Source organism: Heliangelus exortis, chromosome 25, assembly GCF_036169615.1.
Source record: "Heliangelus exortis chromosome 25, bHelExo1.hap1, whole genome shotgun sequence".
In the NCBI taxonomy this organism is placed as follows: Eukaryota; Metazoa; Chordata; class Aves; order Apodiformes; family Trochilidae; genus Heliangelus; species Heliangelus exortis.
Genome location: NC_092446.1, coordinates 2,162,555 through 2,180,993, shown reverse-complemented (window position 1 = coordinate 2,180,993; position 18,439 = coordinate 2,162,555). Strand labels below are relative to the sequence as shown.

The 18,439-nt window shown below is 51.8% G+C and overlaps 1 protein-coding gene across 16 annotated transcripts in view; it reads right to left on the bottom strand.

Moving 5' to 3' along the window:
• Positions 1–13,766: 13,766 nt before the first annotated feature.
• The window catches only part of SLC45A3 (solute carrier family 45 member 3), a 29,851-nt gene continuing 25,178 nt past the window's right edge, over positions 13,767–18,439 (bottom strand). For all 16 annotated transcript variants that reach the window (XM_071768128.1, XM_071768132.1, XM_071768130.1 and 13 more), the window contains one exon: positions 13,767–17,066. In XM_071768128.1, the coding sequence (XP_071624229.1) occupies positions 16,611–17,066 (456 nt within the window). In that variant the 3' untranslated portion in view covers positions 13,767–16,610. The remainder of the gene's footprint in view (positions 17,067–18,439) is intronic.

Below are 18,439 nucleotides of genomic sequence, written 5' to 3'. Positions count from 1 at the left end.
CAAAGCACAGCACAGCCAGGGATATTTTTTTCCTCAGGGAAGTCCCACCACCCCCAAACACCCAAACTCCAGCTGTAGGGAACGCTGTTCCTCGGAAGGCAGAACCGGTACCGGGTCACCTCCTGGTTCTGTTCCATGGGGCCAAATGACAACCAAACCAAGTGAGCTTCATTTGTAAACAGCAAGACACAATATTATAATATTATTCACAATTATATTTCACAATACCTTTAAATTACCCTTTGCTGCACAGTCCCAGGGAGTCAGAAGGGAGAGGAAAGCAGAGAAAGTTCAGAGAACTCTGATGCCTTTTGACTACAAGAACTACAGGGTTTTGACCCAAAATGTTCTTTCTCTCCTGGAAGAGGGGAAATTTTCAACCAAGCTGAGCATTATTTCTTTACAGAAGTTGACCACCATGTTTTAAAACAAAAGTAAGAGCATGGTTCCCATATTTCCCATCACCAGTTTAAATTTTTTCAAGTGCACTGGAGATCAGGCAGGGCTGGGAAGTAAAAAAGGTCAGGAAAAAAGGAGAGGAAAATCCCCCACAAAAGTCCAGGCTCAATTTCCTCATCTGTCAGATTAATTACAGCCCCTTTGAAAGGAAAGCAACTGCTGGTTTTCTTTTTTCTCCTTGGAAAGCATGGGTCTTCATTTCCACAGAGCACTTCAGGTTATCAGTACTGCTGTTCCCTTGGGAATTCCCAAGCCAAGAAGCACTGACCCAGGAAAAGGTCTGGAGCTCAGGAGGCCCTTTTCCCATGGCACTGAGCCACAGCCTCCTAACCTCTACCTGGTCTGGGCTGCAGATGACTCAAACCCAAGTCTCAGGCTGAGCCAGACTTGCTAAAAACACCACAAGCCTTTGGTCATGCATTTTCCTGCACCCATCCCTCTCCAGCTCTGCTCCATCCCAACCTCTTGCTCTGTTGAGACCTTGGATTTCTTCTCCCACAGTGAATTAAAAAATAAAAAAAAAAAAAAAAAAAAAAAAAGAGAGGAAAACAAAGAAAAGGCCCCTGAGACTCAGAGTCACCCACGGGAGGTTTGCCAGCATCTGCATGAGTGAGGCTCAAACAGAGCTAAATCCATTTCTCTGGGAAAAAACCAGCACCTGGGATTGCACAACTGGCTCAGGGAGCACTCCCAACCCCAGCTGGTTTCTCCAGGAGCTCCTGGAGCCTCTGCAGGAATGAAAAACCAATGGCACCAGTGCTCAGCACCCCACTGCTTGGAGCCTTTCCCCCCCCTGGCACAGAGCATCACTCCTTGGAAAAGGGGGAGAAGGAGGCAGCTCCAAAAAGGAACATTTCCCAAGCTCCTTGAGCCCCCAAACCTGGTGTTTCAGCACACGTGCCAGACTCAAGTGGGGTCCAAACATGTTTTGCAAGGCAAATAGCAGAGCTCCAGCTCCAAATTCTTCTTCCCTGGCTTTGTTTCCACTTGCCATCAGCAAAATCTACCCACACACCCCAAATTTTTTTTTTTTCTTTCTTTAGCATGCAGGAGACAAGGCATGAGCACAGAGGGTGCAGGCTGCTGTGCAACAGGGACAGCACAGAAAAATAAAAAAACAGTGTCCAAGGTTCCTACAGGGTTTCAGCTACAGCTGCAGCAGCCGGGCTGACTCCCCTGATAAAGAATCAAATCCCTTTTTTACAGGGATAGGAAATTCCCCACTTTGTGCAGCTCTCACTCTGTGCTGCTTCCCCTGCAACCCAACGTGGGCTTGTTCCTATCTTAGGCAACATCACAAGGGAAAAAATATAGGACAGACAAAAGGGTGGAATAAAACCAAGCAGGCAACAAGGCAGGGTTTGGAAAAAGCTCATCTGCAGAGACCTTTTTGAAAAGCAGCTCATGTGCAAAAGCATTTTAAAGAGAAAGAGGCAGCAGGAAAAGGAAGTCAAAGAAATCTCAGCTGGGATTTCTGGTGAAGGTTGATCAGGTGGCAGCACCTAGAAACAGATTTTGCAAGTTGTGAGGCAAGGACAAAGCCATGAAGTGAGAGGTTCCTGCCAGTTCTGGGAAAACACAGGGCAAGCCAGGCAGAAAAACAGCACAGAGATTTCTAAAAGCAATGAGTTTTCTTCCTGCAAGGTTCTGGCTTTGCCATCACGTGGCTGTTGGCTTGGGAGAGCCAAGGGAGGGGAGCAGGGAAGCACAGAAAGAGGGAAAAGCCAAAAAAAAATCCTGCAGCAGCTCATCAGGCCCTGGTGAGATCCTGCTCCAAAAGTGCTGCAGGAATAAAGCTCCCAACTCTGGGACCAAGCTTGGCCAAGTGCACTGGGAATCTGAAAGTCAGGAAATAAGAAGAGCTAAGAAGGTTCTGTGTCTCTTTGGTCAGAGGATCTGCTCCCAAGGGAAAAGCCTTTGGAGCAGGGAAAAGCCTTTGGAGCAGGGAAAAGCCTTTGGAGCAGGGAAAAGCCTTTGGAGCAGGGAAAAGCCTTTGGAGCAGGAAAAAGCCTTTGGAGCAGGAAAAAGCCTTTGGAGCAGGAAAAAGCCTTTGGAGCAGGAAAAAGCCTTTGGAGCAGGAAAAAGCCTTTGGAGCAGGAAAAAGCCTTTGGAGCAGGAAAAAGCCTTTGGAGCAGGAAAAAGCCTTTGGAGCAGGAAAAAGCCTTTGGAGCAGGAAAAAGCCTTTGGAGCAGGAAAAAGCCTTTGGAGCAGGAAAAAGCCTTTGGAGCAGGAAAAAGCCTTTGGAGCAGGAAAAAGCCTTTGGAGCAGGAAAAAGCCTTTGGAGCAGGAAAAAGCCTTTGGAGCAGGAAAAAGCCTTTGGAGCAGGAAAAAGCCTTTGGAGCAGGAAAAAGCCTTTGGAGCAGGAAAAAGCCTTTGGAGCAGGAAAAAGCCTTTGGAGCAGGAAAAAGCCTTTGGAGCAGGAAAAAGCCTTTGGAGCAGGGAAGGGTTGTTTGTGGGGTTTTAAGGTTTCACAACCAAACCCACTCGTTGCTCTCCTCAGGGACAGAGATGCTCCCAGGAATGTTCATGTTCAGCTCCTCCCTGGACCACTGAGGCTTCAGGTTCCAACATGAGCCCCTTGCACCTCAGCTCTGAGACATCCTCAGTGGTGAAAAGGGGGGGAAGGGGGACAAACCTCCCCCTGCTCACTTTCAGAAGAGCCCCCCAAGAAATCCAGGTTGCTGACCATGAGAACCCCAAGTCCTGGGGGTCCCCTGCTTTCTGGGGTCCTCACTGCAGCTCTACCAAAAAGTGGGCAGGAGTTTCACAAGTTTCACAGCCAGAAATCTCCTGTCCTTTGGTTCAGAGCAGCTTCACCCCATCCCAACCCACAGCAAACCCCCAGCTTTGCCACCCGGGCACACAAAGTGCTCCTGGCAGAGATGCCACCACCACCCCCCCTGTCCCAGGATGCAGTGGCACTTGTCCTGCTTCCCAGAGCTCCTGAAGATGCTGCAGGATGCCCAGGGATTATTAGAGAGATCCACAAATACCAAGTGCCTGTGCTGGAGCTGAAAGGAGCCTGGTGAAGAGGCTGGAGAAATAAATCAGTTCCCATCCTCCTGTTCTCTTGCAAGCTTTCCCCTATTTCCCAGACCTGATAAAGCCTTTTTTTCACCCAGTTCTCTGTGTTCCCTTCACAGAAAGCAGCTCTGGGGTGGCTGCTGGTGCTCTCAAAACCTGGGCTGGTTTCAAACCTTCTTTATTTCTGAGTCTGAGCCCCTGCCTGGAGGGCTGGGCAGAGAGAGGAGGTTCAGTGTCCTGGTGCTCACCCAACCCAAGAGAGATTTAACTGGGGAAGAGGAGTTCAGTGCTGGAGTCAACACTCCAGAGCTCAACACTTTGCCAGAGCTAAAAACTTTTGAACCAAAGCTCAAAAAACCCCAAACTTTTGAGCTAAAGCTCCAAAATCTGTTCATATTCAAAGGAGCACCCAACAGTTCACTTGAAGAAAAAGCAGATTTACCCAGCTAGATGAGAACCCCCCATGAGAACCCTGGATGCAGCAGGAGAAAGGACAATATTTTGATTTTCCCCTGACTCAAGCTTGGAGGTGGTTTCAGGTGCTTATGAAAGTCAAGCCCTGGAGCTGTGCAGCAGAGGATTCTCTGCTTATTGCACAACGCTGCCAAACTTGTTTCCAACCCTCTTGTCCCCACAGCCCTTCTCCTCCTAAAAGCACAATTCCCCTTGGGATGTTCCCACATCCCAAATAAAATTCCTGGATATCAAAAAAAACCTCCCTGGTTCCTCCCATCCTTGCCTGACCCAGCAGCAGCCTCACAGCTGGTATCAAGAGGGCAAACCCAGGGCCTCTGGTGACCCTTTCAGTGACACCTGGAATTTAATTTCAGAGCCTCCTGGTTGTGGACACATCCCAAGGGCTGGAATAGGAGAGGTGAGGAGCAGAAATTTGGGGTAATTCACAGAGAAAAGCAAACACTTCCAAAAGCCACCAGGGACCTGTGGACGTTGAGCTGCAAATCTGATTCCTCCCCTCCTGCCATCGTGTGTTTTCTAAAAATGGCTTTATCTGAGTGGAATTTCCAGGAAAATAGGGCAGGAGAAGCCCTTTCTGTCCCACTGCCCAGTTCCAGGATTGACACACTGACCAAACCCCCCCATCCCCATCCTCTCCAGCCAGGGAATTCATCACCTCAGCAAAGCAGCTCAGAGAAAGCACCAGAAAACAAAATATTTTACCTGCACAAGCAGCAGAGAGCTGCTCCTAGGAAAGATGCATCCTTGCAAGCAGCCTCTCTGAAGTCCATACTAAAACCAAGCTCCCAGCCTGGGCTTGGGATCCTGAGCCCCAAACTCAGCAAAACCCAATCCCTCCTTCACTTTATTCCTCCAGGGAGATGCTTTTCCTTGCTCCAGCCTCCCTCCAACTGGACCTTTGTCTGCCAAGCAAGCTGGTGAGGCAGCAGGATGGGCAATTAATCCAGACAGCTATTTTAATTTAGCTCCTCATTAAGCTTTGCCCTTAACCCCTCTGCTCCCAGGGAGCTCCCCAGCACCTGCTGAGGGGCTGAAAACATCAGGTGGGAGCTGCTGCAGCACAGCCCATGGCAAACATCCCTTTTCTGCAAAGAAATGTCATGGTTTGGGTCCAACCACAGCTCCAGAAGACTCTGAACCATATTCCAGGACTCATGTGAAAAAAAAAAAACCAAAAAAAACCAAACCCAGGAGGCTCCTGTCCCTTTTGGTTCCAGCTTCAGGGCCAAGAAGTTTCTGCTGTAACCCAAGGGTTAAAGCTTTGCAAATCTTCTCCACCTGTTTCCCATTATTAGCTCTGAGCTTGTGCTCCTCAGGAGCAGGATTTGGCCCAGCTGGGGGCTGGCTGAGGAAAACTCAGCTGAAGCTCTTTGCTCCTGCAAACCTCTGTCTCTTTTCCAGCCTCTGCAGCCCCCTGCCCACAAAACCTTTTCCCTGCTCTGGGAAAACCCCAGGGCTGTTCCCTGCTCCCTTCTGCTGCTCAACCCCCAGGAGAAACACAAAGAACGTCAAGGATTGCATTTGCCCCGAATCAAGCTGGACTTTGGAAGGGAGAATAATTGCTAAAATTGCTAAAAAAAAAATGCTAAAATTGCTAAAAATTGCTAAAAATTGCTAAAACTCCAGTTCCCCTGGGGCAAAAGAAAAGAAAAACCCAAGGATCCACCTTAGAGCTGTCTTTCCAAAAGCCCAGGTGTGGGTTTGCACTGGTCCTTCCCTCACCCCAGAGGATGAGCAGGAGCTCCAGGTGGATGGCAGAGCTGGAGCTGAGGGCTCTGCTCTGCTCACTGCTAAACCCAGAGCTGCAAACACAGAATTCAGTGCCTGGATTTCTCTTTGTGCTCTCCCACGTCCTGCCCTGCCACAGCTCCTGCCTCCTTGCATCTCATCTCTCCAAAACCACTGCTTAGCAACCCGGCAGCCTTTTCACTCCCAGCACAAGGCAACCAGTTCCTCCCATTCCCCCTCCTCCAACAGGGAACTGGCACTGGAGATGGAGCTGGGGGGGACCCTGGGGACACCAGGGCAGATTTTTTGGTCACCTCTTTGCAGCTCCAGTGTGGGAAGACAAGAAATGTCCTCGTCCCTCCTGAAGCCACAGATCTCATCCGTGCTCCCACCAGGAGCATTCCCTCTGTGGAGTAAAATATGGAGTTAATCTGTGGAGTAATATCCTCACTGGAGCAAAGGAGAGGTAATTACAGAGCCTTCAGTAAACCTTTTGAGCCACTCATCCCAAGTCCCCAGAGGGAAGCAGGTGAGACTGTAATATGCATTGCACAAGAGATACATATCTAGGGTGTTTTATTTTATATATAAAAAAAAAAAAAAAAAAAAAAAATCCCTCCCCTCCCTTTGTGGTTTGTTTAAAAGGAATGGCAAAACAAAGCAGGTAAGATGCAAGTCAGAGCTGCCAGCCCAGGACTGGTGTGGACTCTGCAGGAGCTGCTCAGGAGAACACAGAAAGGCCTGGGCAGAGCTCTCCCTGCTTGGAAACACAAAACCTCCCCATTGCCTCTGGCTGGGAGCAGAGGGAGGGCAGGATGGGGCAGGTCCCAAAGGAACAGGGAGTGCTGTGAAAGAGTCTGGAGCAAGGGAGAAGAGCAAAGGGGGCACAGATAAAAGCAGGAGATGGGCATGAGTCATGTTGGCATTTGGCCTCTGAAGAGAGCCCTCAAGGAAAGAGGGCATGGAGTCAATTCAGAGGCAGGAAAAAATCCACCAAGCCTAAAGCCAGCCCCAAGCAGGCTCTGCATTACCTGGCTCAGCAGTAAAGCTTCAGCATCACAGGCACCCAGGCTGCCTTGCTGGCACCTGCTCAGGCTTGGCCAGGCCAGAGGTGGGAGCACAAATGGTTGTAATGGCTGTGAAAGCTTCCTTTCCTTTTCCCCTTTCCCTTTCCCTTTCCCCTTCCCTTTCCCTTTCCCTTTCTCTTTCCCTTTCCTTTCCCCTTTCCCTTTCCTTTCCCTTTCCTTTTTCCTTTTCCTTTCCCTTTCCTTTTTCCTTTCCCTTTCCCTTTCCTTTTCTCTTTCCCTTTCCTTTCCCCTTTCCCTTTTTCTTTCCCTTTCCTTTTTTCTTTTCCTTTCCCTTTCCTTTTTTCTTTTTCTTTCCCTTTCCTTTTTTCTTTTCCTTTCCCTTTCCTTTTTTCTTTTCCTTTCCCTTTCCTTTTTCCTTTCCCTTTCCTTTTTCCTTTCCCTTTCCTTTTCCCTTTCCTTTTTCCTTTCTCCTTTCCTTTCCTTTCCTTTCCTTTCCTTTTCCTTCCTTTCCTTTCCATCTCCCTTTCCCTCTCCCTTTCCCTTTCATTTTCCTTTTCCTTTTCCTTTTTCCTTTTTCCTCTTTCCTTTTTCCTTTCTCTTTTCTCTTTCCTCTTCCCTTTCCCTTTCCTTTCCTTGGGGTGTCAGACTCTTCCCCCTGTACCCCCAGGAACCAAACCCTGCTGCTGGCAGCTCCTTTCCCTCCCTCCTCCCCACCCCCCACTGATGAGCCGGGAAGGACCCTAAGCCAGGACCCAGCAGCCTCCCAGACCTTTGGGGAAAGCTGGGATCTGGAGTCAAGGCTCCAGCTCTTTGTGCTGTCAGCCCTGCTCTGCCTGGGGATGAGGGAAGCAAGGAGTGCAGGTGTGTTCCCAGAAACAACCTGGGCATTCCAGCTCCTTGGAATCCTCCCAGCAGATCCCTGAGCAGATCCTGGGTGAGCCAGAAGCTCCCTCCCCACTCCTCTGGGGCTTCCTCCAGCTGCTGGCCTGCTGGTTTTTATAGGAAAGAATCCAAAGCCCAGGACAGCTTTAGGAAGGTTTCTCCTCTGTGGACACAGCTTCTGCACTATGAACTTTCCAGTTTAGAGAAAAATTTGCTGTTCCCAAGAGCCAAAGGCAAGGGGGGAGTGGATCCTTCTCTTTGATGGGCTGGACCTTGGTCCTGCAGCACTGAAAGAAGAAACAGCAGGAGAAAAAAGTTCATCCTGGGGAGCCTCAGGGAACCAGAGATGCTCAGGGGGGTCAAGTGCCCTTCTCAGCAGCAGCAGCAGCAGCAGCTCCTTCAGGGGCAGGATAAGCACTCCCAGATATTCTGGGCTAGGAATAAATCAAGGACTTTCAGCTCCCTTGCTCCTTCTTTCCCTGGAAGCAGCAGCTTCCCACCAAAGCTGGAAGGGCAGGAGGAGCAGCAACCCAGAGCAAACACCTCCAGCCACACCACTGGGTCCCTAGGATGGGTTTTCCAACCTCCTTTACAAGTTTGGTGTCTCATCCCCAGATTCTTTCACCAACTCTTAGTGCAGGACACCAGAGCCATCCCCCCCAGCCTGGCTTTTCCCTTCCCCAGGGTCACCACTCCAAAAGGGCTGCAGGGAGCAGAAAACAACCTCTCTGCTGCACAAACATCCACGGGGCAGGGCAAAGAGTTTAGCTCATTTCCCTCTCCTTCTTTTGGGTAGGACCCAACACTCCTCTCTAAAACCAGCTCAAGGGCAGCTTGAGACAAGTGGGTGAAGTCCTAACCTGGCAGAGCTCTGGGGTAAGAGCAGAAAGGGCAGGAGCACACCTGAGCTGGGAAGAGCCTGCAGGCACTAAATATCAGCAGAGCCACGTGGAGAGGGCACCCTCCCTACCTGAAACTCCTGAGCTTGTTCTTTGTTTGTACAAGCACCTCGTTCCCTCCCAGATGTTTGCAGAAGCTGGGGGAGCTGGCACAGCAGCAAGGACTTGGCCTTTAATTAACCAGAAGTTAAACAGGAGAAGGACATCAGGGACCTGGGGGCTGCACTGCTCCCCCACCCCGTGTCTTCAGCTCTGCTGGAGGGCCACACACCTCAGTGCCTCTCCACACCATGGATTTTTCATGCCAGAGCATAGAAAAGGACTTTGCTGGTGCTGCTTGTGTCCCTCCTTTCAACACACACCATGGAACCGATGCCTTTCCCCTCAAACCCAAGGTTGCACTCCCCAAGGACATCAGGGACAACACAGCCACACCAAAAACCCCTCCTCAGCATCTGCCTTCCCCCCCCACAGCTGAAATGTGCCCAGGGTGCTCTTCCTGGGTGCCACCCCACCAGGGAGTTGGAGTTCTGAGCGAGCCCAACCCAGACAAATTCACTCAGGATGGCTCCAAAATGTTGTTGACCCAGAGCCTTGGGGTGCTGGGGGGGTTTGGAGCAGCTCAGGGCTGCAGAGCTGCCAGCCAGTTCTTGCCTTTCAAGACAAGACACCCAGGAGCCATGCAAAGGGACCTTGGAAATCTGGGTCCTTACCCCAGCCCCACTTCCCTGCACACACACACACTCACCTCGAGTGGCTTCCATCACTTATATCTAAGAGAGGGACAGCAGAAACAGGATAATTTAGGTCATCCTTGAACAGAGAGAGAACACCGGATCTCCTGCAGTTTATTAAAGAAATTAAGAGTCCCCCTCTTCATCACTGTGGTGGTTTTTGCGTTGGCCTCAGCCTCAGGAGGACAAAGAGCACAATTTCACTTCTGCTGCCCCCATCAAGTGTCTGCTGGATCTTCATCTGTTGGGCTAACTGGTGGCTCTGGGCAAAGTTCTTCTGGCAGGTGGCACAGGGGTATGGTGTGACCCCAAAGTGGGAGAGCTTGTGATGGGAGAGCTCATCCAACCAGGAAAACCTGGAGGAAAAGGGAAGCTTGGGGGATCCAGCTCCTCCTGCCAGGCAGGACAGGGAATGTGGGGACCCAGCATGTGAGAGGTGCTGGGGCAGAGCACTGGGAATGCTCTCCAGCTGGGAAGAGCTGGGGAAGGAGGGCAGCAGCTCCTGGCAGCTCACAGGGACCTTTTGTTGGCTCTGCCCACACAAAGCTCTTGGCTCCACTGGCTCAGAAGCTCAGAGTTCAGCTGGGGCTCCAGAGGCTGGGGAAGTCTCCATTCATCTGCAAGGGAACACCAGCAAATTAAAGAACAAAGAAGAAAACCTCAACCTTTGAATTAAATGGACTGTGCCTTAGAAAGAAAACATCAAAAGTAGTCACTGCCCTTTGTTTTTAGAGAGTCTGCTGCTCCAGAAGCCATGCTACCATCTTCCTATGAGAGACACAGGCTGCAAAGAGCTATGTTTTCCCTCAAGCAAACTTCTCTCGGGTTTTATTAAGGTAAAAATACCCAATGAAACACTTCATCCCTCTCCTACCTACACCAGAGAGCTGCCAGATGGCAGAGGGGATGATTTCTGGCACATAACTGGGAGTGAGCTGAGGTCCAAGAGAGGCTTCTGGTGTGTCCCAACATCTCCACACTGCAGATGCAGGCAGAGCTCCAACCTGGCACAGAGCTGGATTCCAACCACCTCCTTTGGGAACAGATAACAAGACAGCTCTGGGCAGGCCTGATGCCAAAGTGCCTGGGGCTATGTGAGCACCACAACTGGTGAGGGTTCACCAGCAACCACCCTGCTGTGGTTCCACTGGCTATAGCTGCCTGAATGAGCAAGCTGGAAGCCAGTCCAGGCAGGTCTGCCCCAGCCCCATCACACCTCCAGAAAGCATCACAGACAGACTGTCTGGGGTCAGCTCACGGGGCCCCTGAGGACACCACCACCACCTTTCCAAACAAGTGAGAAGGATGATGGTATCTCTGGGTCAGACCTTGTGTGGTCTCCAGAAAGGGGTTGGTGTCCCAGCACTGGGCACATCAAACCCTGCAGGTTCTGCTGTGGTTTGCAGGTTGTGGGTGCAGAGCACCCCTGGAGCACCCACACAGCATCCCTGCCTCCCAGACAGCCTCCCAGCTGCACCCAGCCAGGCAGGGTTTTTACATTTAGTGCAGAGAGTTTCCAAGAGAAAAAAAAAACCTCTGCCAAAGTCCCTTAGGAACCTTTTCCAGTCTCAGTGAGTGAGTCCATGAGATTTCTGTGAGGCAGCAAACCAGTCAAGCCAGTCCTGGTTATCTCAGGGTCCTGAGAGCTGGGAAAGGGAATCTTTGAGAAGCAGCCTGAATGTAACAGAAGGGCTCTTCCTCTTCAGAAAAAAATAATCCCTAGCTCAGCACTGCTCCAAGTCACTGAGGAGCTGAGACCATTGCTGGGAAGTCAGAAAGGTGCTTGGGTCAATCTCAACCTTCAGGCTCCAAGTTTTCATCAAAAGTTTTTCACTGAACCATCACTTTCAAGGCAGCAACCCAATTCCACTCCTTGCTCCACACCAATTTTATGATCTCTTTCTGATCTCTGATTCTCTTCCCCCTCTGGCTACCAAATAATTGTTTACCTCTGCCTGAAAGTTTTAAAATCTGCTTTTTCCAATGAGGTCTCCTTGCAGAGCAGCTCAGAAAGTCTCCATCCCTTCAGAATGCCCCCGGGACAACTTCATTAAATTAAGAAGTAAGATCATTCAGTTCACATCTTGCAAATTCAGAGTGAAAAGTGCTGCTGCACAACAGGCAGAAAAGCACAACCAGAGGGCATTAAGGGCTGGTAGTTCAGCTGCTGGCTTGGGACTGAGGATCTGAGATGGGTTTTCTGCTCTGCTGCACATTTCCTGGGCAACTTTAGGGCAGTTTCTGGGCTGCTCTGGTCCTCAGTTTCCCATCTAAGGGGGGGCAATAGTAACACCCCACAAGAGAGCAGTGCAAAGGGGAAATGTGTAACCTGGTGGGATGCTCCATCACTCAGAGACTTTGCAGGTGCCTGTTACAGATGTCAGTGCCTTGGCAACCTAAGGCATTTCTGCAAGATTATGTCAAGAGGGCTGTCAGCCCAGATGAGCTCCTGCAAGAAAATGGAAATCTGCCTCCAGTGAAGCAGATTGCAAGAGGAGGTCAATGTTGTTTGCAGGCTTCACTTTGTATTTTCTATTCCTACAAGTTTTGCAGATCCCAAAGAGCACTCGCCTGCTGGATGGCATCAGCAGATGTGCAGTTTGAACACCCAGAGAAAAGAGTCATTTGCCCAAGGTCAGCCAAGGAGCAGGAGCTGGGAACTCAGCCACAGGAACAAACCAACACCTGGAACATCTGCAGAGCCACCGGTGACATCCAGCGGCCACGCAGAACCTGACTCCCGGACCTGTTCAGCACAACCAGAACCTGCTGCAACGACTCAGACACTGAGAGCCACACGGTGCAGTGACAAACAGATGCCCCACGCTTCCACCCGCTCAGGACAAGCAACCACGGGCCAAGTCTGCCCTGCCCGCTGCCCCCACCCCCCCAACCCAGCCCCCTGGGCCGGCCAAACCGAGCCTGGTCCGGGAGCTCCTTCCCGGGAGGAGGAAAACCAAACCCGCCCACCCCAGGACCCCCCCGCAACCCCTTACCCGGCTCCGGTCCACGGTGGCCCCGCGGGTCCCGCAGTGCGGGGATGGTTCCGGTCCGGCCCGGCTCGCCCCACCGGGGGTTCGGCTCAGACCACCCGCCCCATTGGTGGCCAAGGCCCGGTCCGGGAGGGACACACGGGGCTGCTGCCGCCTCCGGGGGCTGGAGCTGGTACTGGTATCGGTACCGGAGGAAATGTCTGGGACGCAGCAGCGCTTCGCAGTTGTCACCTCTACCCGTTCATTTACACTGCAAAGAGTCCGGATTGCTCCAGAAAAAAAAAAAAAAAAAAAAGGGGTAAAAAAAGCAGGAAAGTCCCGTGGTAGCATCCACCGTGCTGGCATCCACCTGGATACAGATTTTCACGGAATCTCAGAATTTCTTTGGCTGGAAGAGACCTTCAAGATCACCCAGATTCACCCCAACCTTTCCACTTCAGGAGGAGGAGTTCTGGCAGGTCCCGGTTCTGAGCTGGCTGGGGTCTCTGTCCTCCCCGTGGCTCCCTGGGGTGTGGGTGCCAGGCTGAGCCGTGGGTGTCCGTGGGGCTGAGCCCCCCCACGCAGACTCGCGGGGCCACTCGGCTGCTCCGTGTTCCTTATGGTGACACAGGAGCCACAAACCCTGCGGTGGAAAAAAAGCATGAGAGCAACAGAGGTGCCAGCGTGCTGCCCCCTGCACGGACACCGAGCAGAGAGAGGAACCGGGCGGACCTCGGGGCTCTCCCGAACCACTTGTAGGGTTTGATGGTGACAGTGGTTTGGGGTTACGTATTTCTGAGCAGGACAATTTCAGTGCCCCCTCAGGAGAAGGGAGTTTTTCTTGTCACATCCAGTCCCAAAGACCCGAGGAAGGGGTTGCAGCGGGGTGTGCTGAGCCTGAACAAAAACTCCTGGGCCCGTTGTAAGGCTTTGCGTTTGAAAGCCCAAAGCAAACCCAAAGTGCAGGTGTGTGCAGCCCACTGCCATCCTTTGGGGGTCACTTACCCGTGTTCCAGCTCCAGTGCCTTTAACCTCAAGTGCTGATAATTGGTAAATTCCTTGCAGGACTGGGGAATACCTCAGGGACTGGGTATCCCTCCGAAATCCTCAGCTCCTCCCCAGCGTGCTACTGCAGGGTTCAAACCATGCTTTACACCATGTCACAGGGTAACAAGAGGAAGGAATTCTTCCTCTGGGTTCGTACAGCACCTAGTGGAGCGAGCGGGATGTTCAGCACCGCGTCCCGGGGCCCAGCGGGCGGTCCCGCACCTCCCGCTCCGCCCAGCCCGCGGGGAAGGGGTCAGGAGCAGCCAGACCCCCCCCAGGGGACCCGGTACCGCCCGGGGGGCTCACAGAGCCCACAGGGTGCTGGGAAGCCCAGCACGGATGCTCGGTACCGCCTCCCGGTACCACCGCGGACACCGGGCTGACCCGAAAGGCCACGCCCCATATACACAAGCCACGCCCACTCCCGCCCGTGGCCACGCCCCCTCCCGCCGCCGCCGCGGTGTCGCCCCCTGGTGGCCGCCGGCGCCCCAGCCCCGCCGATGGCTCAGGCAGACGCCGGTAAAACACCTTTTATTTCCTCCTTTTTTTCCAATATAAATTTATAATTAGCCTTCCTCTCGCGTTGTATACAAAATATTTTACTCTACGGAATAAATAAAGCACGAAGAGCTCGCAGACAGCAGGGGATCTCCCAAGAGACAACCGCACATCCACGCATCCTTCCTCACCCCGGGAGACTTGTGAGAGCCTCACGTTAAAAACACGTTCTCCCTTCTGCCCACCTCAATGCTCAAAAAAAAAAAAAAGAAAAAAAAAAAAAAAAAACCAAAAAACAAACCCATCACACAGAAGAGGAGGAGAGAGAGGCACTGTGTGATTCACCTGTGAGAAGAAAGCAGAGGTTCACCTATGACCTGGGACAGAAAGCTCCTGGTCACCTCGCTGAGACCTGCAGGGGATGAGCAAACCCCAGGGGGGTTCTGTCTGACACAGATTTGTGTCTGTAACAGCAGGAAGGGATGTGCTCACCTGCACCAGGACATCCCCCTGTCCCTTCTACCTGAAAATGAGCCCTGTCCTCAGCCCAGGCACGAGGTGAGGTGATGGGCACCTGCCTGGGATGCAGCAGCAAAGGGCAGGGGCAGCTGCTGCAGTCACAGGCTCGGTGGCTCAGATTCTGAACATGAATGAAGTAAATGCAGGCACCTCCCTGGAAGCATATCTGAATTATGAGACAACTGGACAAACCCAGCCTGCCCTCTCCTAGGAGCTGTGAGCTCAGAGCCAGCAAGAGGCTTGCTGAGATTTGAGTGCCAAGTCCATGACCCAGAGCAACAAAACAGATGGGAGAAGAGAGGGGCCAAGGGCTTGCTTGATCTGAGACCCATCCTGCCTAAAACAAGCCCTGAAGCTCAGCCAGGACCCAGAGCCCCAACCTGCAAAATCCAGCAGGACAGTGCTGCACCAAAGCCAGCACAGATGGAGGGCAGCAGGATTAAGCCTTTTCCTCTTGGGAAACACCTCCAAGTTATGGATCAGGAACTGCAGCATCTTGTCCTTTCACATCCCAAACCCAAGGACATTCTAAAACAAGGCTGCCTCCCCCTTGATGCCTTTTCAAGGATCACTTGGATGTCTGTAATGAAGCATTCAAGGCCTTGATATCATCAAACCCCTACACCTGAAGTTTGGTGTGGAAGTCCTCTCGAGGCACTTAAACAAATGGCTCAGTCACCAAAAGCACTTTGCAACCCAGCAGCCTCCCTGGGTGAAGGTTCCCACATTTTCCACTAGAAAAACAAATAAAAAAGGTTCTTCAGCATTCAAGTAGGGACCTGTCTGAAAAATCTTGGGTCAGAGGCTACTGATCCTTAGGAGCATTCATCTCAGAAACACCCCACCTTGGGCAGGAACAGGTTTTTTTCTCAGACTTCCTGCTGCAGCCTGGAGCAGACAGAGATGGGGAGGAAGCACAGCAGAAAAGCTGTTTATGTAGGTGGTTAAGCAGCTGCCAAATCCATCCCCAAAACAGCTGCATTTCAGCACACAAACCTTGTTGTGGGAAAGGGAGGCTGGTAGGCATATAATTGGAGAAGAACTAAACCAACAAGAGTCACCCATTACGGGAAAGAAATGCTTAAAAACCAGAGAAGAAGCTCTCCCAGGACCCATCTGCAGACAGCAGGGGAGTAACCTTGTTCCATGCCAAGAAATTGTCTGACAAGACCTTGCAGAAATAGCAACGTTTTGCCCTTTAGCAGAACCCCAGCCCTGCATCTCCCTGCCCACACACCTCTGCAGAAAATTACTCACAAACACTTGGTTCAGACCAGCCCAAGTGAAGGACTCTGGAGCCTCCAAAGACCCAGTTTGTGCTTCCCCCCGTGCATGGCAGGAAGAGTTTGGGGCTTTTGGAAGTCTGAGTGTTGACTCTGGGCCAGGCCCTTGAGTGCTGCTTGGTGTATGGCAGCTTTTAGGGGCCAGAGCTGGAAAAAGCACAACAGTCTAGACCTGGTAGGGGAGAGAACTGGCAGCAGTTCTGAGCCTTGAGGAGTGAGAGGTCAGAGCTACTGAGAACTGTGTGAGGAAAGCTAAAAACAATCATTCAATTAAGAAGGAAAAAAAAAAACACCACCAAAAAAGAAGTAATTTCCATCTGATGCAGCTTGGTACATAGGTAAAAGATAAGTCACCTTTTGGAATTGGTCCTAGTGAGATGTTACTTGTTTTATCCCAAACAAGACACAGTAATTTTTTTCCTGAATGCTTTCTCCATGTGGGAGCAGAGGCAGGGAAGGACAGAAGTGTGTGTGCACCCCCTCTGCTCCACAGCCAAACCTTAGCTACCCATCTCTTTTTTTTCCCCAAGGAAATCTCCTCCCAGTGTCCCATTTGCAGAAGTATTGCTCAAGAAGTTGAGTTGAACAAGCAGGGGAAGAAGAAGAAGACACCTCTGTAACTGGAAAACAGGAGAGCAAATGATTTCTTCCTCCCTCTGCCTCTCCTGCTCAGTTTAGGTAGAATTACACAGAAACATGACCCGTTAAAGGAAAAGTCCATTTCCTTTCTCTCCCTTGTACAACCCCCTTTGGTGCTGGCTGGGCAGTGCTTTCTTTTGATAAAGGCACCTTTGGAAAGCACTGATGGCCCAGCTGCCTCTAATTTACACCTGAGATTAGCCCTGTTGCATCTCCCCTACCCCCCAAGCCCCAAAACTACCCCCCAGGGGTACAGCAACAGCATGGGGACCACAGCAGGTACCACACCAGGCTTCCCACGAGTGGCCACGTGGACACAGACACACAGACACCCACAGACACCCACAGACACACACATCTCATCATCTCATCTCATCTCATCTCATCTCACCACCCATGTGCTGCCCTGGTGCCTCCCACGTCACACGGAATACTTGGCCATGTCACTCTTATCAAAGACAACTTTGGTTGCAAAGTAAATGGCCACCAGGCCAAAGCCAGCAGCTGACACCATGTAGGCAGTCACCGACTGGGTAAACTGGACGATGGAGCCCATGAAGAGGGAAGGGACAACCTGAGAGAGGAGGAAAGCACTGTCCAAAATAGCCAGGTCCAGGCAGATCCCTCGGCCGGGAGCCCCCGAGTCCCCTTCTCCCACCATCATCATGAGGGAGACATCACAGGAGGAGCTGACACACAGAGCTGAGCTGGCAGCTGGAGGGGAGGAGGAAGAAGAGGAAGAAGAGAAGAGGCTCCCAGCATGTCCATTCTGGTAAGGCAGCTTCTGGCTGGAAAGGAGGCCTTTGGAGAAGGCTGATTTCTTGGCCAAGCGAGCGGCGTCTTCCTCCTCTTTGCTCTTAAATTTATGTAGAAATACCTAAGGGAAAGAAAAAGGGCGTGTGAGGGGTGAGAGGGTAAGGGAAGCAAAGTGGGGGGCAGGTGGGACCCCAGCAAAGCCCCTCTGTGCTTCGGGTTGGGCTGTGCCTGCAGTGAGCTTGGCTTTTCCTGGCACTGGATTCAAAGCAGCCCCTGACTCCCCAGGGAAATCTGGCCAAGTGGGGTCTTTGTTGTGTTGAAGCTCCCTGGAAGCTCCCAGGCTTTGCTTGGGGACATTTCACACTGAGCCCTGGGTTGTCACCTCCTCCCTGGGTGCCAACTGGAGCTCACCCCCTCCTGCCATCAGGTGATGCAGCATTGCTGGGCAGGAGTGAAAGGACAGAGCCCTCTTGGGACACATCACAAAGCCAGACAGTCCAGCCCAGTGCAAACTGGGTTATAAAAGAGGCTTTATATTTGGTATTTATAAAAAGTGGCAGAGTGGGAACCCAAAGCCTTCCTGCAGAAGAGCCTTAAGGACAGAGGAACAGAACCTTGGATGCAGGGCCACTTCTTAATAGCTGAGATGCTCAAAAGTGACACCAGCTGAGATGTCACTCAACTCAGGAAAGAGCTTTTCTCAGCCCTGCAATGTCCCTGTGCATGACCTCAGCTGAGCTGCTTCATCTGCCAGACCTCACTCAGGCTAGAAAAGGGAGGAGGAGGGAAGAAAACCCTTTTTCTTCTCATCACTTTTTTCCCTCGCTCTGCTCAAGCTGTGAGAGCTCTGGGGCATGGCTCAGCCCAGCAGTATTCAGAGTACTGGGATCAAAAAAGAGTTCCAGATTAACTCCAGCAAATGCTGGGCAGTCATGTGCAGAGAGTGAGGATGCTGCAGGGCTCCAGCTTTCAAACTCTGGGGTATTTGCAATGATGCTCAACCATTGGTCTGCAGATAATGGAGGACCTGTTAATCCATTATCTGGTGAGACTGAGCAAAGAAAATGAAAAGGAAGAAAATGGCACCTGAGAGCAGAGAGCTGCAGGGCTCAGAGGGGTCTGCCTGAACCATCCCTTTCTTTTGCAGGAGGGACAGGGACACCTGGAGAGGAGGGAAGTGCTGGTGTGTGGGCACATCCCCAGAAGCTTTCAGCAGCCTTGGCACCCACCCAGCTGCACCCAGCCCTGCCCCAGTCTATGTCAGCACCAGGCAGGCTCTGTTCACACTGCCCCAGGCCATGGCTGCAGAGCTGGAGCATGGAGAGAGGAGAAATCCCATGAGAACTTGACTAAAATAGCAGTCACCTTCCCAAAGCTTCACCTGGGCTCTGCTCAGCTGCTGAGTGCACCCTTCACATCTCCTTGCCTCTGCCTAGGCTCATGAATTTCTGCTCAAATGCACTAATCCAGGCCTGTCACTTATCTTATGTGGAG